This window comes from Ursus maritimus, unplaced genomic scaffold, assembly GCF_017311325.1.
Source record: "Ursus maritimus isolate PB19 unplaced genomic scaffold, ASM1731132v1 scaffold_30, whole genome shotgun sequence".
Taxonomy (NCBI): domain Eukaryota; kingdom Metazoa; phylum Chordata; class Mammalia; order Carnivora; family Ursidae; genus Ursus; species Ursus maritimus.
In genome coordinates this window covers 1-24,888 of record NW_024425564.1, presented here as the reverse complement: position 1 = coordinate 24,888, position 24,888 = coordinate 1, and the positions used below count along the sequence as shown (strand labels likewise).

The 24,888-nt window shown below is 38.9% G+C and overlaps 1 protein-coding gene across 1 annotated transcript in view; it reads left to right on the top strand.

Moving 5' to 3' along the window:
• The window catches only part of LOC103665425 (dynein heavy chain 8, axonemal-like), a 148,817-nt gene extending 124,190 nt beyond the window's left edge, over positions 1-24,627 (top strand). The window contains exons 30-37 of the mRNA XM_008693362.1: positions 660-773; positions 2,075-2,137; positions 7,085-7,185; positions 10,860-10,997; positions 11,161-11,401; positions 20,108-20,307; positions 22,891-23,044; positions 24,460-24,627. Coding sequence (XP_008691584.1) covers positions 660-773; positions 2,075-2,137; positions 7,085-7,185; positions 10,860-10,997; positions 11,161-11,401; positions 20,108-20,307; positions 22,891-23,044; positions 24,460-24,627 — 1,179 coding nt within the window. The remainder of the gene's footprint in view (positions 1-659; positions 774-2,074; positions 2,138-7,084; positions 7,186-10,859; positions 10,998-11,160; positions 11,402-20,107; positions 20,308-22,890; positions 23,045-24,459) is intronic.
• The last annotated feature ends 261 nt before the right edge of the window (positions 24,628-24,888 follow it).

Below are 24,888 nucleotides of genomic sequence, written 5' to 3'. Positions count from 1 at the left end.
GGGACCTTGGGGAGGTTCCTTAGTGTCTCTGCGCCTCAGTTTTCTCACCCGTAAAATGAGTATAGTATCAGCATTTACCACGCAGGGTTGTCCTGAGGATTAAATGAGTTAATATAAGTGAAAAGCCTGGTGGATAGTAAGTATGCATTAAGTGCTAACTATTACGATTGAAGGTTTAAGCAGAAGCTTTGAAGACTATTATGGAGGCATTCATTATTTTTTTTTAAAATACCCAGAATAATATCACTTTCTTTTAGGTGACTGTTCCAACCATGTGAACCTACTAGAGATTACTAATCCCAGACCTTCATCTGGCCCCAGAGACAGCATGTAATCCAGATTGGGCCTGTAGCAGTAACTGTTTCCCTGGTCACAGTGATGGCTTGAGCCAGATCAGCGAGAAAACTTTTTCCTAACTGCAGTTACAGAAGATGGCTTTGCCTCTTGGGGCATGAACTAGAATGATTGGTGTCTCCTTTTGGTGCATTTGGGTTGTTTATTTCCCTTTGTTCTTGTTTTTTTAAGCAAGATTGTAGAGACACCCTTGTTCATACTGGACATCTGCGGGATAACAAACTTGCTGGGAAAGAATTAGAGTTTTCATTTAAATACATTTTCATTGAAATACATCTCACGTTGGGTATTCTTTTTTATTCTAGGTTTCTGTGCAAGATGAACTAGTTCAAGTGCAGCCGAAGTTTAAAAGTAGTCTTCTTGAGTCTGTGGAAGTTTTTCGTGAGGATGTAATGAACTTCGCAGAATCATATGAGATGGTAATCTCAGTGTTTGCATGCTGTGTGTTAAAATGTTCTGTGGCATGTTTTTATGAGATGAGAGTGATGAGTCTTGAGAAATACACTGCGATTTGCCCATTGTATAGAAGAGGCTATATTTAATATTTGGAGCGATCAGGAAAAGAAAGGGGGATAGCTAATCCTTTACACTTATTTTATAGAGGAAGAAAGAAGATTCAGCTGTTAAAAGGAGCAACAACTTTTGAGATTGTGGAAGGAACAGAAGGTCTGGTCTTATGCTTTCTCTCTCAGGCCAGAATGCTCATAGTTGAAAATGTAATACAGTTGTTGGAAGGCTATAAGAAACTATAAAAACCTAAATAACAGGGTATTATGAAACTGATATTTTTTTCACTAACCCTTAGAGAACTAAAAGGGTCACTGAAAATAAATAATAAATGTCTTACCTGGTCAGTCCCACAGACAGCCTGGTAACATGGCTGATAATGTTCCTTCTCTTTGAAGTTAAACTCAGAAGTTGGGTGTATTCCCCTAACATATGCGACTTTCTTTTAGTGGTCACAATGGGTCTGGATTCACAAGACATGTTAAGCCCTTACTATTAATCATATAACACACTTTTTTTTACATGTACTTAACCTCTTTTAGTTGGATTTGTCAACGTTTTATGGCCCTATCATTCCATTATACTGGGAATCTGGTCTATTATTTAGCATATCCATAGTATTCGGGATTGGGCAGACCATCTGGGGTCCTTTTTGCAACTGTGTTCTGGATGATGGCCACCAGAGACTGCATTTTGCTTCATCCAAGTATTCAACCTACGTGCTCCTCTATTTCCATATCGGGCTGAGCAATCAGTGAAAGGAGGCCACTTTCAGAACCCCGTATCAGTTATTCTAACGCACGAGCACAGCATCATTGTTTATAATCACAAGTGAAATGAAACAGAGCTGCAGTGGTACAGGCTTCCTACAGGATGTAATATTGGCACATTTTTTATTAGCGATGTCATGGTCCTTTAAAAATGAATGGAGTGATGCAAATGTTCTAAAATCGATTGTGGTCATGGTCACACAACTCTGTGAATATACTAAAAGCCATTAAATTGTCCATTCTAAATGAAAGATTGTATAATATGTGGATGATATCTCAGTAAAGCTGTTACAGAAACTAAATGAAAGCTTCATATATGGAACACGATTAGACCATTTCAATGAAAAATAATGTTTATTTAAAAGAAAATAATACATAAACTCAAGAAATTGATAAACACATGTGATTAAGAATTTAAATGGAGATTATATTATTCATTACAGGAAGGACCAATGGTTCCAAATATTCCACCCCAAGAAGCTAGTAACAGGCTACAGATTTTTCAGGTAAAACTTCCTTTTTTGTATGTCGATAATGTGTTGTTATTTTTTAAAGTAATTTTAGTGAAAATTAATGTGTTCTATCTTACAGTGGAAAAGTTAGTGTTTAAAGTGCACATAGATTTTAACTGTATTCTAATCTGCTAAATGATGTGATTGATTCCTTTTCTTGTATCCCTTTGTGTTCTTCTCCACAGAATTTCTCCCTGTATTTTTAGAGAATAAGACTTCAGTTCTGAACTTAAATGTATACCTTATTTTGGTTCCAAGCATTTCATTTGTATATAAATGATAAAAATTCATAGAATAATAAAATTTATTAAAATAAGATTTAAAATATTGACAAATGGTTTCCCTATCTTCCCTCTGTATCCATTCCTTTTGTATCCATGACTTCAAACTTCCCAACATATTTGCCTTACCCTGGACTATACAATACTCCTTGGATTCACCATCTTTTTCTATGCTCAGATTGCTGAGCACATCCAGAGAAAAATCACCTCCATTTGGGTTACTGTTTTGCAGCTTCATGGAACCCTGTGTAAGCCAGCCCCTAGGAGGATCACACAGTTCTGTTGGTTCTGTCCTCTATCCTGGTTTTCTGTAGTGGCTGTACTATATGTTCACGTTCTCTTTATGGTCCCTATCCCACATGCATCTGTAGTCGTTAAAAAGTATTTGTCAGATGCCTGCTGTGTGTTTTGGTCAACAAAAAAAATGGTTAAGGAAAGGTTCTTACCTCTAAGCTGCTAAAATCTTGTAGGGAGACAGAGAGCTGGGTAGATAGTAATTGCAAAACTGTGTGGGGGACACTACGATCTAGGTGTGAGAACTAGTGTTAAGGAAACAGACGTAGGGAGCTACCAACCAAAATAGGAGCTGGGGGCAGCCAGAGAAGGCTTCCTGGAAGAGGAGCCGGTTAAGTTGCATCTTGAAGGACTATTTAGAGTTAAACAGGGGAAGAAGGAAGAAAAACTAATTAGACAGAATTTGCACCTCCTACAAAGACCCAGAAATGAGGAGATAAGCAGGGTGATTTAGGGAGATGAAGGAGTGAAATGTGGGGTGCAGTAGGCAGAGAGGATAGGGATGAGGGATGGGACAGCTGAGTGGGAGGAAATCACTAATGAGAGGACGTTATAGGCTCTGATAAGGAGCTCATAGCCTGTCCTGGGGGCTGGAGGGCTCTAAGCAAGGAGTGATATGTTCAGATTTGAATTTTTAAAACAGTTGTATGTTTAAAAAGATTTCTCTGCCGTTAGTCTGGAGAATGCTTCGGAGGGAGGATGGTCAGACAGATGGCAGCTTCAGTCATGTAAGCAAGAAATTGTAAAGATTGGGACCAACCAAATGCACTTGCAATGAAGAAAGCTGGGTGGATCGTGAGTTTATTAACAAGACCAACTTCATAGGCCTGGAGCCTGGGCTGAGGGGAAGAGAGGGAGGTTTCCAGCTTGGGAAAACAGAAGAAGGTAGAGTCATTTACTGAAGTATGAGTGTGGGAGGAGTAATTTTGAGATTAGTGTGAACAGATGACCTTGCCTCCAAATTTACAGAGATGATTTAGGGTGCTATAAATTTCAGAGAGATGTGCTCCCCTTCCTGTCCCTGGGGGCTCTTGACTCTCCCTTGTCCCTTCTTAACCTGACCCTTTTCTCTCCTTTACTCTTAACCTCTTCCTCTTCACTAAATCTTCCCAATCACTATTTTAGAAGCTGTGTGTCTTTCCTTTTTAAAATAACAATAAGAAACACATCTCTCTGTTCTGCTCCCCTTTCTAGATGTCACTTTTTTCTTCACCTGGCCCCCGTTTCTGCCTGCCTTTATACTCAGATGGCTTCCAGGGTCGAGTCACCAGGAGTCACAGAGTTGTTGTCCAAAACCCAGTGTTTTCTTCTTTGCTAGGAATACCACGTTTTGCAGCAAATCAAGCCATATGAAGGCTTTCTGTAGCTCGGGACTTAGTTTTGCAACATTCTGGATGGGTATTTTCTAAATATCCCTTTACCTATGTCAGAGATGACTTCCTACCACTTTACCATTGGGGTTTTCACCTCAAAGCAAATAAACAGAAGAGTGGAGTCAGTAATCTTGTTCTTGTTGCTTTATGTGCAGGTTCCATAGATGGTTCAGGCTGGTCCCATGCATGCTTTTCTCAAAAAGATTCAGTCAAGTTGAATGGGATCTCTCCAGTTGCAGGTTCTCCTGAGAGAGGTAGTTCAGGCTTTTTCCATCAGAACCAAGTGGAATTTCTCATATGGTATCTAACATTCAAGCATCTCCCTTGATTTGAGTGATTTATATAGGAAATCCAGACCCAGGGGCACCTGGGTGGCTCAGTCGGTTAAGTGTCTACCTTTGGCTCAGGTCATGATCCCAGGGTCCTGGGATCGAGTCCTGGATCGGGCTCCCTGCTCAGGGAATCCTGCTTCTCCCTTTCCTTCCCTCCCCGCTCATGTGCTCTCTCTCTCGCTCTCTCTCAAATAAATAAAATCTTAAGAAAGAAAAAAGAAAATCCAGACCCAGATAAGAAAAGTGTTCCTCTGGGATCACTGGAGCAAGCGGAAATTGCAGCTACACCCTAGAGGAATAATCTTGTGCCAAGTAAGGAAATCAGCTGTCACAGAGCCCACTATCTGTACTGCCTGGCTCCAGGGCTGGGATAGGTCTAGCCCAGTAACTCTGGTGGATTTCTATAAGGTAGGTTGTCTGTGCCAGCAAGGGTTTTCGTGGGAGGCAAAAGGCACAGGTCTTTCTCTTTAATGTGATGTCCTCAGACAAAAAGTCTAGTCCCTTGTCATTATTGAAGGTCTTTTGTCCTCAGGACAATAGTGGTCACTCTTGGTCACTTTAGGCTGGACTCTGGAGGAGGCTTTGAGCCTTTGCTACCTGAAGTCCCCAGAATCCCAGGGAAAGGCCTGCCTCTCTGGAGGAGCCAAGACCAAGACTGATCTGCTCACCTGGTGGCTATCAGCTGAGCCAAGCAGAACCCCTCAGCAATAAAAACAAGATGAAGAATGAAAAGGGATAGTAATGTTGGATGGTGATAAGTGCCAAGGGAAAAAATAAAGCAGAGAAGGGGCATAACGTGCTGGGCTGCGTGTTTGTAAAGTGGCAGTGAACTTTAAAATTGCATCTCCAGAGAAGGCGGGCTTGAAAAGCTGACATTTGAGTAGAGACCTAGAGAAATGGGGGAACGAGCCAGGCAGGTATCTGGAAGAGCAGCTTTCCAGGCCTGAGGAAGAGCAAGTGCAAAGGCCGTGAGTGAGAGCAGATAGGACATCATCTTACTTGCATTTTCAGGGGATCACCCTGGCTACGGTGTCGAGAGGAGATTATTGACAGTCAGTGATGGAAGCAGAGAGAGTAGTTAGGAGGTTATTGCAATAATCCAGGAGAGGGTGACAGGAACTTGGACCAGACTGGTGGCATTGGAGTTGCTGAGAAGTGGTTGGAGCCCAGGTATATTTCGAAGGTGGACGCACCGCCTTGTCTTTCCCTCTGGAGTTACCAATTTGTTGGTGAGCGTCTGGGACTTTAATGTGCTAACCCTTTTACTGGGGGTGTGGCCACTTCATAGAAAAGACCTCGTAGGGCCCATCTCTCGGCGGCTTGTTCCTTCTGATCTGCCCATGCTTGGGGTGCATGTTAAGCAGCCTGTTCTCCATGCATCTGGCTGGGTACGGGACCCAGCTCTCCTTAAAAGTAGATGCCCCTTCACCCTCCCAACTCCCCAGAAAAGCAGATGCTAAGATCTAGATCATGTAAAGAAGCAGGAGTGTCACTTTGGGCCTCAGGATGCAGTGTGGTTCTCTGATGCAACTTTACTCTGATTTCCAGAGTTACTGGGCACTGGGTTGGCCTGCAGACAAAGCCGACATTTTGTTCCCCATTTGGCTGCTGCTGTGGGTCTTTTTATATTTTCTGCAGCCTGTATGGGAAAGAGGGTGAGTGACTGGCATCCATCAATAGTCCTCACCACATAAACAAGATTTTAAATGTCATTATTTTAAAGTATGCTAACTTGAACGTTTTTGTTTCTCCTTTTCTAGTGTTTGCATGGTTCCATGGCTACTTTAGTCAGTAAATTTATTGAGTAACCACTATACTAACCACCAAGGAATATAAAAAGTGCACAATATGGCTCTTACTTTCTAGGAAGGAAGAGTTCTTTGGAGTTCCTCTGGGGTCTTCACACCTTCCTGATTTGGCTCCTGTAAAATAAGCTAATGTTAGCTGTGAGATCTGATTCACTGGCTCAGTATGGGGAGGTCTGATGCCACACATTCTCCAGGGCTGGAAATTCCCGCTCCTTATCGATATGTTACACCCTTACTTAGAGCCACACATACCTTGTCACAGGTGGATTATTTCTATTTGCTTTTGTGCTTTAAACACGCTCCATACTAAGCATTCTAAATATGGGAGATTCCACTTCAAGTTCCAAGGGCATGGGCATTAACTTCGCTGATTCAGATTGTTAGAATTCTCCCAAATGGGGTTAAAATGGAATCCTTCATTTTATAGACTCTTTATTGCTTGGAGGGAAAACAGGGTTGAAAGGATTCTACTCACTCATTTGAACCCTGTAGAACAGATGACAACTCTAAATTAGTGAAAAAGCCTGAATTATAGATTTTTTAAAATGCAGTTTTATTACTTTCAGACATATTTATGGGAACTTGAAGTATAGGTCTTCTGGGGACCACATAATTTATTAAAGAAAAAATTTTATGTAAAATGAATACTTTTAGAGTGCTTGAAAGTTAATTTTCCTAAGTGTTCAACTCTTCTTCTGATAGCTAGGTATCAGTATAAATTTCTTCACAAATTTTGTTTCATAGATATTATCAAATAAACCCCAATGTAGCTTTTATTCCAATTATAATAAATTCTACTTTAATGGGGCCTGAATTAATTATATTTTACTACAATTTAAAAATCTTTTTATAGGCTAATTTTGATGATCTGTGGAGGAAGTTTGTCACATATTCATCTGGTGAACAACTTTTTGGATTGCCTGTGACTGATTATGAGGTTTTACACAAAACTAGGTAAGTGTGGAAATTGGGCAAGTGTTGCATGCAAACAATGAAATACTGTCCGTTAGAAGAATCCTGTCATCGTTAAATCCTTTATTGTGCAGAGAAGAGCCTCCCTTGGAACAGTCCTAAATATTTCCCTTGTTCCTGGCTGTTGCTGACCCGCTGGACCCATGGTCGTCACATATAAAAGAAATATTCTTGGGGCACGGAAAGCACATTGCAAAACTTCTGGCGGTTGTGACCTAGATTTAGCCTGTGCTTTATTGTGTTCTCTTCACTATTTTTGAATAGTGTCAATTATTGTGCAGAAGCACTGCAAATAAAATATATTTTTTATTTAGAGGAATAGCCATCCTTGGCTTTCGAACCCTTCTTACTGCCTTTATGCTAAGTGCTCTTCTCTGTTGGGTAGACATAGAAATTCATCAGGATTGAAGGCCAAGGAACTTCATTGATTTTAAACAATAAGTAGGTCTAGGATTTAGGCAACTATATTTTAATGGAATTTTATGTAACTTTCCTTAAGGTCAAAATTAAAACAGTGGTTTTTGCTTATTAGGATCATGGCTTTAAAAAAGAACTTTATGTTGACTTCTTTCAAAGTCATAACACGTCTTTGCAAAATAGGCAAGAAATTGTCCTACCATAAATTAATGCTTCAGCCTACTTTAGGGTACATGGTTCACCAAGCTTAACCCGATGACCAGTTGGGTTAGAACTGCAGGTGTCTGTTCCTTGCCCTGATTTGCTGAAATAAAATCTCAGGGATTGGGTCTTGCATTTTTATAAATTCTCTAGTTAACTCTTTTGCATGTTCAGTCTGACACTCAGTGTTTTATTTGAGCCCTCAGTGTTCCAGGAAAAACAATCATCCTCATTTACTATCTGGACCAATGGACTTTTTAATTTTTTAATATTTTTAAGTATTTTATGATTAATTTGCATAAGTAAGAATAAGGAAATGGGAAAAGCACTTTCATTAGAAAATGAATAAGAATTTAAGCAGAGAAAACCCAAGCTTTTACTCCATAACAGCCTGGTTTGAAGATACATACACGAAATGGAGACTGACTCCAGAATGCAACCGGAGCCCAACCAACGTGACTTGGCTCCTTGGTGAGTCAGAAACTGCACCAGGTTGAATTTTTGCACAAAGAAAACTTGATTTGCTGCAAATAAAGAGATCATTAGGAATGGCTTCCAAAGCCATGGCTCCCCAAGAACGGGTGAATAAGTTCCTCTCGTTTAGGGTTAGGATGCATATTTACATAGGGAAGCCTTGTCCTCCTATGTAGAGGCAGGCATAATAAGGTCACACATGGGCCTTAAGGAAACATGCCTAATTATACATTGTATGTTATGCAAATGAGGCTGTGCTCTTCCTCGGGCTGAGTTTTAGTATTATAATGAGGTAAAGATGATTGTAGGGCATTCCAGAGGTCCCTCCCTGGCCCATCTGCGAGGCGCCAGTCAGAGGTTTAGCTCAGAAAGTCTGGGTGGTCAGGTCAGGTGGGAGATCTTGTCAGTCAGGGCAGTTGCCGTTACCTGAGGGGTGGTTTCGGGTTTGCTTTGCCTGAGTTAAGAGGTAAGCCAGAAAGAAGAGCTTAAGGAAAATGTAAGAGAAAGATGAGTGAGTAGAAGCAGGTGGGTGGTAAAGGTCAGGTCCCGGGTCTCACTGGTGACACAACCAACTGCTTATCCACCGTCATGCATGAACCTGGACCATACCTATTCTGTCAACACTGATTTCCAGTTTCAAATCCATCTCCAACAGCTTCTAGCTTATATTACTTCTGATTTTTCTTCCACTTGCATTGTTAAAACCCAAAACTGTTGAAAACTTGGACACTCATAATTTTGTTGAAGAGAGGATCACCATCTCTCTTGCATTATAAATGACAAAATCTTTACTTGTAGATTTGAATCATCAAGTCAATGAATTTTTTCGTTTCTGCATCATCTGTCTCCTTTGAGTACATATCTGCTTTCAACATCTGTCTACTTAGGGCAAGTCCTAAGTAAAACTTAAGCAAACATCACAGATAATGAAAGAACAATCATTTATCTTTTTCACAAAATGGGATGGTTTAGGTTCTTGTAAACCACTGCATGATGAAGCCCTTGCCTCTATTGAAATATATTGTTCACTATAAATGACCGATCTGAGTCAAATTCATCTAGGTAATAGTCATCTAAAGACCCACAGTCTGAGATCTCACTACATAATTAGTTTCACTATCACAGTTAGAGTCTAGAGGGCTGCTCTGTGTCTCTTTTCTCTTTAATACTTGGGGAGCACCTTTCTTTATCAGTTGTCTTCTCTTTGCTGTTTTAGGTTTAAAAAATGAACAATTCTGAATCCTTAACTGTATTAAGTGAAAACTACCCAAAAATCAAAGAACACAAAGATGGTTGGTGTCTGTCCAGAGTTCTTTTTTGATACTTTCTTAAAAGATGATGCAATGAGGGGCGCCTGAGTGGCTCAATCGGTTGAGCATCTGACTCTTGGTTTAGGTTCACGTCATGATCTTGGGGTCATGGGATTGGCCCCACATCGGGCTTGTGCTCAGCGTGGAGTCTGCTTGGGATTCTGTCTCTCCCTCTCACTCTGACCCTGCCCACTCTCTCTCTCTCTTTCTCTCTCAAAATAAATAAGTAAATTAAAAACAACAACAACAACAACAGATGATGCAATGCTTTGGGTATAACAATATGAAACCTGAAGGATGATTGTTGTCCCTTCCTTATGGGAGATCTCGTCATTCTTTTTGTGTTATTTTAGTCATTTTTAGCATTATTGGGAATACTCTGTGATTAATAATGAAATAATTCCTAAGATGATGAACAGCAAAATGTAGCAAGAATTGGAAAAACAAGATAACCAAGATTCCAGAATGTGTTTTAGATTTATAAAAGGGCCCAGTGTACCCTTTTGATAATTGCAAGGTAGAATGAGCTTTATTTCATTAAAAACATAAGCAAACCTTTTCTTTGGTCTTCAGATTATTTACAATAAATAATAAAAGTTGTGAATATCAATCCTTACAAATAGTTAGAACCACTCAAGAAAAAACCCTCAAAAACTAGAATTGGGTCTAGGGGACACTCATGATCTGCTAAGGATTGAGGAATTATTGGGAGCATCTACACACTCTGTTGAGGGGTCAATTTTTGAGGTTTTACACAATAAAGAACTTTTTCTTTACCTGGATCTATAATTCCTCCTCTTATTCTTGTTATGTATTATAATTCCATTTGGGTACATGAGGGAAAGCTTTTGGTAGGAAAGTGATGTTTAAGTCACTTTCCTAAAGGCAGATGTTCTCATAAAAACCAGCTTGCATTTGAAAGAAAAACAATCAAACCCTTAGCCTGAGCTTTGATCTTATCAAGTTCTGGTCACATTATTTGCAATAATTGGAACCATAATAATAATCAAATAATTTGTTACTGTCAAGTCATAGTATGACTTGGAATATCTGAGAGCTGTAAACTTGACCTAATTGATGGAGCTTTAATAACATTTTGTTTGGAAACCGACAGGGTTGTTTGCATGTTGGTGTCTGTAAGACATCACACACGTCATGTATGAAATTCTTGATTGGATGAATTCTGCATATCCAATAATGACATTTATTTTTAAGATATACATTATGTAATGACTTAATTATTTGGTTTCCCAGAAAAGAGCTCAACTTGCTGCAGAAGCTGTATGGACTGTATGATACTGTAATGAACAATATTAGTGGTTATTATGAAATACTTTGGGGAGATGTAGACATTGAAAAAATTAATGCAGAACTGCAGGAATTTCAGAACAGGTGAGTTTGAATCGAATTAAGCTTACCTTTTTATAGTGCCTATCTTCATAGGAGTTTGTAGGTATTTTACAAACGAGATTATCCTCTGACATGTTGCTGTATATATATATAAAACACATTCTTCAAAGAAATGTGTAGTGAAATAATTTTTTTTTTCTCAAAGATGTCGTAAACTCCCAAAAGGGCTTAAAGATTGGCAAGCTTTTTTGGATCTGAAAAAAAGAATTGATGATTTCAGTGAGTCATGTCCTCTGCTGGAAATGATGACCAATAAGGCAATGAAACAGAGACACTGGGACCGAATCTCTGAATTAACTGGAACCCCATTTGATGTGGAATCTGATTCTTTTTGTCTTAGAAATATTATGGAAGCACCACTACTTAAAAATAAGGATGACATTGAGGTACATAAGCTTATAAGATCTTATCACTGGTTCATTAAAGAACATCCCCTTTTACTTTTTTGAAAATTATACAAACGGACATCTTATTTAAGGGTGTACTAATGGCCCTACGTAATGTACACTCAAAATCTGGGATGATCCTGAACATCCTTTGGTTTTGCAAAATAATAGAGTAACTCGAGATAAGGTGATTGATTATTTGAAATATGTTAGTTTGAGACGTCCTCAATCTATCGTCCTTGTCCCTTAACTAACTCCCACTTTTAAAAAATCTATTTATTTCTATATTGCATGCCTGGTGAATTCCTTAGAACATTTTCCAAATTTCTAATTCTGTGCTTTTTCTTATTAGTCTACTACATATTTAAAATTATTTTTCCTTTCCAAGATTTTTAATTGGTTCTTTTTCTTTTTGTGTGTGTGCTTACTGTTTGCATGTTATCTCTTTTTTTATTATTGAGATATAATTTTTATGATTATATAGCTTTATATTACTGGTCTGTAAACATATTAGTTTATGTTTGCATCATAATGACTCAATACATGTATATATTACAAAGTGACCGTCATAATATGTTTAGTTAACACCCACACAGTTAATTTTTTTTCTTGTGATGAGAACTTTTATCTTAACAACTTCCAAATATACAATACGGTATTATTAACTATAGTCACCATGTTGTACATTATATCCCAGGACTTATTTGTGTTATAACTGGAAGTCTGTACCTTTTGACCCCCTACACCCACTTCATTCACCCCACAACCCTCCATTTCTGGCCACTGCCAGTCTGTTCTCAGAATCTATGTTCTGGTTTCTTTCTTTTTGAATAAGTGTTTTCATTTTCTTTGAATAAATACCAAGAAATAGTATTGCTGGATTATATGTAGCTCTGTTTTTTTCCCAAAGATGTTATTTATTTGTTTGAAGAGAGAGAGAGAAAACATTAGTGGGGGGAAGGGCAGAGGGAGAAGGACAAGCCCCACTCAGTGGGGAGCCCAATGTGGGGCTCGATCCCAGGACCCTGAGATCATGACCTGAGCCAAAGTCAGATGCTTAACTGACTGAGCTTCCGAGGTGCCCCTGTAGCTCTATTTTTAATTTTTTGTGGAATCTCCACACTGTTTTCTATAGTGGCTACACCAATTTACATTCCCACCAACAATGTGCAGGGTTCCCTTTTCTCCACATCCTCTGCATGTGGTTGTCCAGTTTTCCCAACACAATTTATTGAAGAGATTGCCCTTTCTCCATTGTATATTCCTGGCTCCTTTGTCATAAATTAATTGACCATATGCGTGTGGGTTTATTCCTGGGCTCTGTATTGTGTTCTGTTGTTCTTTGTGTCTGTTTTTATGCCAATACCATACTGTTTTGATCACTGTAACTTTGTTATATAGTTTGAAATCAGGAAGCATTCTGCCTCCAGGTTTGTTTTTCTTTCTCAAGATGGCTTTGGCTATTTGGGGTCTTTTATGGTTCCATACAAATTTTAGGATTTTTTTTCTGTATCTGTAAAAAAATGACATTGGAATTTTGATAGAGATTGCATTTAATCTGCAGTTAGCTTTGGATCATGTGGACATTTTAACAATATCAATTCTTTCTATCCATGAGCGTGAGATATTTTTCCATTAATTCGTGTCTTTTTCAGCTTCTTGCATCAATTTCTTTTTTTCAGTGTACAGGTCCTACACTTCCTTGTTAAATTTATTCCTAGGTATTTTTTAAAATATAATTATAAATGGAACTGTTTTCTTAATTTTTTTAGGATAATTCATTATTAATGTACAGAAATGCAACAGATTTTTGCATATTGATATTTTTTATGCAACTTAATTCATTTATTCTAACAGTTTTTGGTAGGCATCTTTAGAGTTTTCTGTATATAATACCATGTCATCTGTGAATAATGATGGTTTTACCTTACTTCTTTCTTCCTGATTCAGATGATTTTCATTTCTTTCTTGCCTAATTGCTCTGGCTAGGATTTTCAATATTATGTGGAATAAAACTGGTGAGAGTAGGCATCCTTGTCTTGCTCCTGATCTAAAAGCATTGAGTGTGATGTTAGCTGTGGATTTTTCATATATGGCCTTTATTATGTTGAGGTATGTTCTTTTCTGTACCTTTGTTGAGTGGTTATATTGTTTACAGATGTTGAATTTTGTCATTTGAGGTGATCATGTGATTTTTATCCTTCTTTGCATTAATGTGGTATATCACATTGATTGATCTGTGGATACTGAAACCGTCCTTGTATCCCTGGAATAAATTCCAAATAAATTCCAAGGTTATGGTGTGTGATCCTTTTAATGTATTGTTGAATTCAGTTTGCTAATATTTTATTGAGGATTTTTGCATCTATGTTCATCAGGGATATTGGCCTGTACTTCTCTTTTCTTGTGGTGTCTTTGTCTGGTTTTAGTATCAGGGTACTGCTGGCTTTATAAAAAGATTTTGTAAGTGTTCCCTCCCCTCAAGCGTTTGAGAAAATTGGTATCAATTCTTTAAATGTTTGATAGAATTCACCAGCCATCTGGTCCTGGACTTTTTTTGTTGGAATTTTTTTGATTACTGACTCAATATTCTTACTAGTAATCAGTCTGTTCAGATTTTCTATTTCTTTATAATCCAGTCTTGGTAGGTGGTATGTTTCTAGGGACTTACCATTTCTTCTGGGTTGTCCAATTCTTGTGCATGTAATTGCTCATAGTGGTCTCTCATGGCCCGTTCTATTTCTCTGGCATTGGTTAATGTCTTCTTTTCATTTCTGATTTTATTTGAGTCCTCTCTTTTTTCTCGTTTGGTCCATCTAAAGTTTTATCTATTTCATCTTATTTTCAAATACCAGGTGTTAGTTTCTTTGATCTTTTCTATTGTCTTTTTAGTTTATACTTCACTTATTTCTGATCTTTGTTATTTCCTTCCTTCTACTAACTGTGGGTTTTGTTTCTTCTTTTTCTGAATTCTTTTAAATATAAATCTAGATTGTTTATTTGAGATCTCTCTTCTTTCTTAATGTAAGCATTTATCCTTTTGAACTTCCTTATTAGAACTGCTTTCACTGCATCCCATAAGTCTTGGTACGTTGTATTTCCATTTTCATTTGTCTCAAGGAATTATTTCTCTTTTGATTTCTTCTTTGAGCCATTAGTTCTTCAGTAGCACATTATTTAATCTCCACACGTTGGTGAATTTTCCAGTTTTCTTCTTGTAATTGATTTCTAGTTTCATACCATTGTCATTGGAAAAGATGCTTGACATGGTTTCAGTTTTCTTAAATTCATTGGGACTTATTTTGTGGCCTAACATGTGATCTGTCCTGGAGAATGTTCCATGTGCACTTAAGAGGAATGTGTATTCTGTTGCTTTTATATGAAATGTTCTACATATGTCTAAGTTCATCTCATCTAATGTGTCATTTAAGGCCACTGTTTTCTTACTGACCATCTGTCTGAATGATCTATCTATTGGTGAAAGTAGGGTATTAAGGTCCCCTACTACTATTGTATTGCTGTCAATTTCTTCTTTTCAGTCTGTTAGTATTTGCTTTATATATTTGGGTGCTCCTATGTTGGGTGCATAAATATTTATGAAATTATATCCTCTTGTTAGTTTGACCCCTTTATCATTATCTAATGATAATGTCTGTTATTAAAGTTTTTGTCTTAATTTTGTCTTATATAATTATAAATACCCCAGCTTTGTTTTGGTTTCCATTTGCATGGTATATCTTTTTCCATTTCTTCATTTTCAGTCTGTGTGTTCCTACATCTGAACTGAGTCTCTTGTAGGTAGCATATAGATGGGTATTGTTTTTGGTTTTTTTTAATCCATTCAGTTACTCTTTTTTTTTTTTTTTAGAATTTAGCCCATTTACATATAAAGGAATGATTAATAAGTATGTACCTATTGTCATTTTGTTAATCATTTTCTGGCTCTCTTGTAATTACTTTGTTCCTGTCTTGCTCTTCTTTTGTTATTTGATTATTTTCTGTAGTGGTGTGCTTTATCTTTTGTGTATCTGCTGTAGGTTTTTGCTTTGTGGTACCATGAGGCTTATATATAACAATATATTTATAACAGCCTATTTTAAGTTGATAACTGAAGTTTGAATGCACTCTAAAGCTCTGCATTTTTACTTCTCCCTACCACATTTTGTTTTTGATGTCACAGTTTAAATCTTTTTATCTTTGTATCCATTGACATATATTGTAGTTATAGGTAGTTTTATTACATTTGTCTTTTAACCTTCATAGTGGCTTTTTAAGTAATTAACTTACCACCTTTACAACATTAGATTATTCTGAATTTTACTGTATATTTACTTTTACCAGTGAGATCTACACTTTCATATATTTCCTGTTACTAATTAACACTGTTTCATTTTAGCCTAAAGAAGTCCCTTTAACATTTCTTGTAATGCTTGTCTAGTGGTGATGAACTCCTTTAGTTTTGGCTTATCTGGAAAACTCTTTATCTTTCCTTTGATTCTGAAGGACAACTTTTCCAGGTAGGGTATTCATGATCTTTTTTTTTTCCCTTTCATCACTTTGAATAATATATTGTGCTCCTCTCTTGTGGCCTGCAAAGTTTCTGCTGAAAAATCTGCTGTTAGTCTTGTGGGCATAACAAGTTGGTTTTCTCTTGATACTTTTATGGTTTTCTCTTTGTTTTTAACCTTTGACACTTTAATTATAGTGTCTTGGTGTGAGTCTCTCTCTTGGGTTCATCTATTTTGAAAGTCTCTGGGCTTCCTAGATCTGGATGTCTGTTTCTTCCCCCAGTTTAGGGAAGTTTTCAGCCATTATTTCTTCAAATAAGTTTTCTGCCCTCTTCTCTTTCTGGGACTTCTATAACACGAATGTTGGCCTACATGTTCTGGAAGTCCCTTAAGTTGTTTTCACATTTTTCATTCTTTTTTTCTTTTTGCTCTGGTTGGGTAAGGTCTGCTGCCCTGTCTTCAAGTTCATGATCCTTTCTTGTGCTTTACCTAGTCTGCTATTTAACCCCTTTATTGCGCTTTTCAGTTCTGTGATTGTATTCTTCAGCTCCATGACTTCTATTTGGTACTTTTAAATATTTTCTTTCTCATTGTTGAAATTCTCCCTTTGTTCATGCATTGTTCTCCTGAACCTGGTGGGTTTTTTTATGACCATTATTTTGAGTTCTTCTCTGGCAAATCACTCATCTCTGTTTCATTAAAGTCTTTTTCTGAGGTTGTAACTTGTTTTATTTAGACCATATTCCTGTTTCTTCATTTTACTTTCCTCCCTGTGTTGGTGTTTATGCATTATATAAAACAGCAACCTCTCCCAGTCATGAAGGAGTGGCCTTGTATAGGAGATGAAGCTTGTCCTTCAAGCCTGCCCTAGCTCTTGGTTGTCTCTCTCTCTCTCTTTTTTTTTTTTTTAAAGATTTTATTTATTTATTTGACAGAGATAGAGACAGCCAGTGAGAGAGGGAACACAAGCAGGGGAGTGGGAGAGGAAGAAGCAGGCTCATAGCGGAGGAGCCTGATGTGGGGCTCATAGACAGATCCCCAGAACGCTGGGATCACGCCCTGAGCCGAAGGCAGACACTTAACCGCTGTGCCACCCAGGCACCCCAGCTCTTGGTTGTCTCTTAAACCTTTGTGTTTGTCCCAATAGTCTACTTTATCTTTAGGTGCTCCCACTAACTGAAGATGTAACAAGACCTGTCAGGCCCCAAAGTGGAGGATCTCAGTCAGTACCTGGATTTAGGCTGATTGGAAGCTATATCCTTAGGCAGCAACTTTTAAAGTATACAATACGGGGCACATGGGTGGCTCAGTTGGTTAAGCGACTGCCTTTGGCTCAGGTCATGATCCTGGAGTCCCAGGATTGAGCCTTGCATCAGGCTCTCTGCTTCGTGGGGAGTCTGCTTCCCCCCGACCCTCCCTCTCTTGTGCTCTCTCTCTCAAATAAATAAAATATTTAAAAAAATGAAGTATGCAATATGCCTCTTTTAAGGGAACAATAGGAGATGGGCATTTATGTCTGTTCTCTTTGCACTGAACCCTGGAATGATAGCCAGTTAAGAACTTTCTTTGTTTGCTACTGTTCTATTGAGCCCATGAACACAAGCCCCACTGGTCACCAGAGTCATGCTATCAAGGGATGTGCCTTTTGGGTGACCGCCACAAATGCTGGGGTGCCAGTTGTTTACATGAGCTCCTTTGTTGGAGATGCCAGCATTTGGGAGCACGGCATGAGTCTGAAGATAGCAGTCACCCATCAAAGTCTCTGGAGAGGATTACAGTTGACCCTTGGATGTATGTTTAATTAGAAGCCTGCTTCTCAGGCCAGAGCTGTGAAGATAAAGCAACAGGCCTCTTTCACAGTAAGAAACCAGGCATTTCAGTCTGATGTCTCAGCCCTGGGGGTAGGTAGCTCATTAAGAACTTCCCCCCCCCCCATTTATTATAGTCCTGTGGCAAACCTCATTTACCATCAGAATCAGGTGATCAAGAGATGTCTCCTGGGTGGCAGCTACCAAAAACCAGAGCGCCAGACATGTGCATAAGGTACTTTCTGGGAGATATCGGTGACCTGGAGTGAGGCAGAGGGACAGTGCAACAGTGGTGCCCACCAGCCTCTGTCTTCAGAGAGTATTTCAGTAGGCCCCTAGTTGTGTGTTAAATTAGATACCTGCCCCTCAGGCAGAAGCTCTAAGATAAGCAAATAGGCCTTTTTCACAGAGAGGCTGGGCAGTTTTCAGTGGGTTGCCTCTGTGCTAGACACTGGGCATAGCCATATATGTCTATGCAAACTGTTTATAAGGGCTTACCACATTCCCCCCTGCTCCCCCGCCCCCTCCCGCACCACCAGAGCCCTCAGGCCTGGGCTTCATCTCCACCCACTGCTTTGTGTAGCTTTTCCACTTCCAGTTCATGGGGATTTTTGGTTTTTAAGGCTGGTTATGTTTTCTACTTTCCCTGCATTTTACCTATTATTCTATGATTTTGAAGGTGAGGAACTGTACCCTGTGACTGGAAGTCTCTCATATATATGATTTTGAGTGTTCTGCCTCTTCTTTTCCACTTCTTTTTTTTTTCTTATTAAAGATTTTATTTATTTATTTATTTATTTATTTATTTGTTTATTTGAGAGAGAGAGAGAGCAGAGAGCACAAGTGGGGGCGTGGGTGAGAGAGGCAGAAGGAGTGGGAGAAGCACGCTTCCCGCTGAGCAGGGAGCCTGACTCAGGGCTTGATCCCAGGATCCTGGGATCACAACCTGAGCCAAAGGCAGATGCTTAACCCACTGAACCACCCAGGTGCCCCATCTCCTTCTCCCCTTCTTAACAACACATGTACACCAGAAATTTTGTTTTGTTATAAATAGGACAAATAATGTTGTCCTATTTATAAATGTCATTCGTATACTTGAAGGAAGGAAATAAAGGAAATGAAGAATTGAAAAAGAACTTTGGTGCCCATCTCATTCTTTTAAGTAGGTTTTACACTTAAGAATATAATCATTTAGGGGGGTGCCTGGGTGGCACAGTCATTAAGCATCTGCCTTTGGCTCAGGGCGTGATCCCGGCGTTCTGGGATCGAGCCCCACATCAGGCTCCTCCTCTGGGAGCCTGCTTCTTCCTCTCCCACTCCCCCTGCTTATGTTCCCTCTCTCGCTGTCTGTCTCTCTCTGTCAAATAAATAAATAAAATCTTAAAAAGAAAGAGAATATAACCATTTATAAGCTATGCTTTGAAAACTATATTTTATAGTTCCAAGGAATTCTAGGGTTCAGTTATGATTTATACCCAAAACAGATTTTTAGTGCTGTGCATGCCAGTGTATCCTGTTTGCTCTGCTCTGCATGTCCTGCTGTTAGCCAAGCTGGATTCCTCCTGTCCCTGGACTTACTGCCTCTAAAGGATCTCTTTCCCCTCACTGTAGATTGCCTGCCCCCACACCCACTGGAATCCCACTCAGTCTCAGATGCTCCTTCCTCAATCAGGCCTTCCCTCCTGACTGCAGGCAGAAGTCCTTTCCCCCTCTTCAGAACTCACAACAAGTCATACCACTCTAAGGACATTTATTACATGCTACTTTGTATTATGATTATTTGTGGAAATACCTTACACCTTTCAATTCCTTCCCATCTCTGAGATCTGTGATTCAAAGTATGAAAACAAACAGAGGCATGGTAGTGAAAATATGTTACTTTTATTTTCCCTTGTGAGGCTTTAATATCAAGGACTCTCAGAAAAACAGGAAAACCTATAAGAAAAAAAAAATAGAATGACTTTTAAGCCAATGAGATATTCATATTAGGGCCAGAACAGGCTAGAATACAATAATGATTCTATGTTACATTGAAGAGTTCGAAGGACCCCCCACCCCCATGTATTCTCCCTTGTTTCTCATAACAACCTGCTGAGATACAGCAGCTGTGATTATCTCCATTTTGGCCAAAAAACTCCAATTATAAATGTAATCAAGAAACATGAAGATTTAAGTTCTATTATTGCATGTATATGGTACCGTAGAAGAACTAGTAGTCAGATGGTCAGAAGGTTCTGGTTTGAACTTGCAACACAATGATCACAAGCCTTGGTTTCCTTGGCCACAAAATGACTAAATGACTTGTAGGTTCAAGCTTGAAGATTCTATGATTTTCGAAGACAATTTGTAATTGAAAATGTCATGACATATTCTTTGATCTCCCTCTGAAGGATATTTGCATATCTGCCATTAAGGAGAAGGATATTGAAGCTAAGCTGACTCAGGTGATTGAAAATTGGACCAACCAGAACTTGAGTTTTGCAGCATTTAAGGGAAAGGGAGAGCTTCTTCTCAAAGGAACTGAATCAGGAGAAATTATCACCTTGATGGAGGATAGTTTAATGGTCTTAGGTTCCTTACTGAGCAACAGGTAATTTTATACTTTGGGGGGAAGGTCTTCATTTGGTTTTTAGGGTTATAAAATACTGGGTGAAAGCCCAGTTTTGCAGCTGTGAGGTAACACAAGATTCTGACCTCAAGAGCTCATTCTTGTCTGTCCTTAAACGAGCTACCTGTTTTCCCTAACAATCATGGCCTCTGTCTCTTCTTTATGGTACTCATCTCTTCTTATTGTTTTTCCATAATAATTACTCCCCTCCGTATTGGCAGCTTACCTCTCAAACATCTTGGTTCCCCACTGAGAGGACCTATTCATTTCATTTTCTTACTCTTTGGTTTTTCCAGTTTGTCATCTTTGCCCTTCTTGGCTAACCCTGCTCAAGTATTCACCCACTGACCCAGGAAAAGTTAGGGGCTTGTTACGTAAACACTTCGTGCATTTTTTATGGGGAAAAGTGGCTATCTGTGTGCTGGGTTTACTGTGTCCTAAGTGAGACAGCCTGTCCACCATTGGATTACTGAACCAGCTGAAGGTGACTGTGACCTTGAGTGCAGCTTTTGGAAATGGGACTCAGATTAAGTATACTGTCAGCTCTTAATCTGGGCATTAGCAACCTCTAATCCCCTAGCTGACTATGCAGTAATTCTCAACCATTCTTCACTTTAACACATCTAAGAAATATATCACAACCTCATCATTAGCAGAATCAATGTCTGGGGTACATGGGAATTCTAATATCCCTTGTCCAGGTTGGAATCACTGATCAATGAATCATATCCTACATGACCTCTGGTCCCAAAAGCAGTCTTGCATTTGGATAATGTACTAATTTCAAAGCTCCTAGTTCTGGGAGTTCTGGGTTGACTTGCTGGGGTTAAGATCCTAGGTACATCTGCTTTCAGAGAATCTGAATAATCCTGGCAAAGGTGACCTTTGGATAGTCAGTGATTCTTAGACTTTATGGGATACTGTTTCCACGGTTCATAGCAAAATTTGCCATGCTGATTTCCTGAATGATGACCTCTTGAAGAAAGGCTGTGGATTCACCTGAACAGTGCCTGTAGCCAAAGAATTCGGGATTTGAAGGCTTTCCCAGTTTCATACTTAACTTGGATTTAGCCTGATTAGTATAATACTTATTTATAGTACTAGCAAACTCAATGCTGAGGCAGTGCCTGCTGGGTCTCTAGGGCTACCTGGATGTGACTTCAGGAGGAAATTGTATATCCCCATGGGTGAGACTTGACTCCAGATAGTGCCTGGATGGTGACACTTTGCAAGTGGATTCCCAATTGATCTATAGGAGTGCCTATCAGTCATGACAGGTTCCACCATGCAAAGTTGGGCAATGACCAAAGGACAGAAACTGGCTATGCCAGATCTTATTTCAAGTCTCCCTTTTTCATGTTGGGAAGTTATACACCATCAAAGATGACTCTTTTTTTTTCTCCATGCAGGACCATTTTTGGCCTCAAATATCTAGGTGCTTCAATCCCCTGAAAGTGTCCATCCATACCATCTTAGTGTGCATGTCTTAATTTTAAAGATGCTTGTAGTATATTGACTTCTTCTGGCTCTAGGGTGATGGCCAGATGCACAGTATAAACTGGGTGTTGAGTCAAATGCCTCCTACTGCCTGAATAGCTCACCTATCTCCTTGGGGCAATTTTTATATAACTCCCTTTATACCTCCATGTATAGCATGGGCTTCTAGAGAAGCTATGGGTTGCATTCAGGCATCAGACTATACCCAGAAGAACCCCCTTCTGTATGTGAGCACCTTCAAGTCACCCCGCCCTGGATCAAGAAAAGTTTGAAGAACCTTGTCAGTAAGTGCCACTCACCAGCAATGTCACTACACCACATCGAAACTACTTGTCATTACCACAAATCGTCAGCTTCTTAAGCCAACTATAGGTAATTGGGTCCTTTCCCGGGATCTTCCCATCACTTCTTGCATGACATTGCCTGTATGTCTTGTCTTTCTTGGCTCTGCCCAGGTTTCTGGACACCTCAAATTCTCATGAACTCTGCCGCTAGCCCTGATGTTGAGAAAACAGGAAGCATGCTATTTGGGGGCAGCTATTCTCGATCTTTAACACTGTAGAATCTAGGCACAGTGCCTGGTGGAATTAGCAGTCTGTGGGTGAGAAGAGCACATCTGTAGATGGACATCAACCCTCAGTCTTGACATTGGCCTTGCCGAAATAGTTTCACAGATCAGGAGCAGTGCCCCGTGTGTTATTCTTGCAGACAGTGCTCCCTTGGATTTGGCTCACAGAAGTCCTGTAAAAACACCGTAGTCCTTGTCTTCCCTTTCCTCCCAGAGACAACCAGCACAATTCCTTTGCGGGACCTCCATGTCACAAAACTTGGCCCATCTTCCTGGTCTGTGACTGATTTGCAGAAACAAGTAAAATCGCTATAATGATAGGCGTTTCACTCCTAGAAAAGCAAATATCTCATTAGCTGTGTGAAACTGATAAGGAACTGCCTTTTAGGAAAAAAACGTTCAATTCCAAAGGACTATGTCTCCTTTAATTTACTTTGTTAGGCTGTATTATTTTCTGCATCATCCTAAAAATATAATATTTTACCATTTTTACTTTTTAGATATAATGCTCCATTTAAAAAAACTATTCAGAATTGGGTGTACAAATTGTCCACTTCCTCAGATATAATTGAAGAGTGGCTAGTAGTCCAGAACCTTTGGGTTTATCTTGAAGCTGTCTTCGTAGGTGGAGATATTGCCAAACAGCTACCTCAGGTAAGTATGGTTTCTGTAACTGCTGATAGTACAGTTTGATGTGTGTTGTCTATATGTCTCTGTAGAAGTCTTTACAAAGACATATACCTGTATCTTGACTATTTAAACCAGGGTTGGCAATCTCTGGCCCACGCACCTGTTTTTGTAAGTAAGTTTTATTAAAACACAGCCATATCTATTCATTTATGTTCTATGGCTGCTTAGCATTGCAACAGCAAAGTTCAGGAGTTTTAACAGAGACCATATGGCCTGCAAAGACTAAAATATTTACTATCCAGCCCCTTTGCAAAATAAATTTTTAAAATGTCCTGATTTCTTAATTAACATTAGTAGAAAGAAGAAACTCATATATTTTCAAATCTCCAGGTTGTCTGAGGATGTGAGGTACATTCAAATATGGTACTATTAAATTATAGTCATTCACCTCTTCTAAGAGGTAACCTTATAACCTTCCTCTAAGAGTAGAATTAAAATTAATCTGAATTGTGTAAGCTCAAAAGAACTATTAGTAAATTGACCAGTAACAGATCAGACATATATACCATGGGGGAAAGAAACAGCTTTAAGAAGCCCTTAACAAAAATCTTTAAAACAGCTTTATTTGGGTCTTTTAAATAAATAAACTTACTAATGGCTTTATTCTATGACGGTAAGGTCCCTCTTATCAAATTAAGCCTGCTCTTTCTGAATTTCTATAAATACAGGATCTAAATAAATTAAAAATCAAGGATAAAAGGATCTTAAAAATGGCTCATTTCCCTTTGTAACACAATTTTTACACATAATTCTTTTCTTTTTCAATCAGAAAGTTGCATTGTTTTTAAAAAAATACTCTTAAAAGTTTTAAAAGAGGAAAGATTATGCCATTTCTAGAGGTATTTTTGCAATTGCATGCAAAGCTTAATATCATCCATAGTAAACAGAGAAATTTCATTTGCAAAAATATAAATGCAGTTTTGTTTGGGGGTTTTACTCTTTCGTTTTTTTTTTTTCTTTTTCCTGGGGTATTTTTCAGCTGTAATTATTCAGAGATCTTGAGATCAAATTATTTTCATGCTTCTTCAGTTTGCTCATCAAACCAAACACCTGGGGTGCTGAAAGACTAGATTTGAGCTTTAAGTTGATAGCTTTGCAAATCAATCGTGTGGCATTTTGAAAAATGTATTTAAGTGTGAGAAAACAAATAAGAAATTAGCCCCATTGTGATAAAGCAGTATTTCGATAAGCAGTTTTACGACTTCGGGTTTTTGTTGTCCAGAATTAATTCAGATGAAAAAAAATTGCTCCTCTAAATTATGTAGACTGAGAACTAACACAACTAACAGCAGCGGGTCTGAGGAACTCTAGGAAATTCCAAAATGAAGACTTTGCTTTATTCAAATGCTAATTTTTACTGACTAGGAGTTTGTTTTTAGGAAGCAAAGCGGTTTCAGAATATTGACAAGTCATGGATAAAAATAATGCAGCGAGCTCACGAGAACCCCAATGTGATCAGTTGCTGTGTTGGAGATGAAACCATGGGGCAACTATTACCTCATTTGCACGAACAGTTGGAAGTATGTCAGAAGTCACTCACAGGGTAAGAGCCGAAGTTTTAAGTTTCCTCTCATTTTATATGTGATGGTGTTTTATCACAAACAGGTAAATAATGTGGACGACATTTCTGGTTCCGTAGGTGATGAGGTTTTGGAATACTGGTGAGGTTCAGTGGGGTGGAGTCCGGAGCCGACGACCAAGAAAGAATTCGTGGGGTGTCTTTGATGCAAAATTGGTGGTATATTAAAGCACGGGGACGGGACCCGGGGGCAGAAAGAGCTGCTGCACCAGGGTTGTGAGGGGTGGCT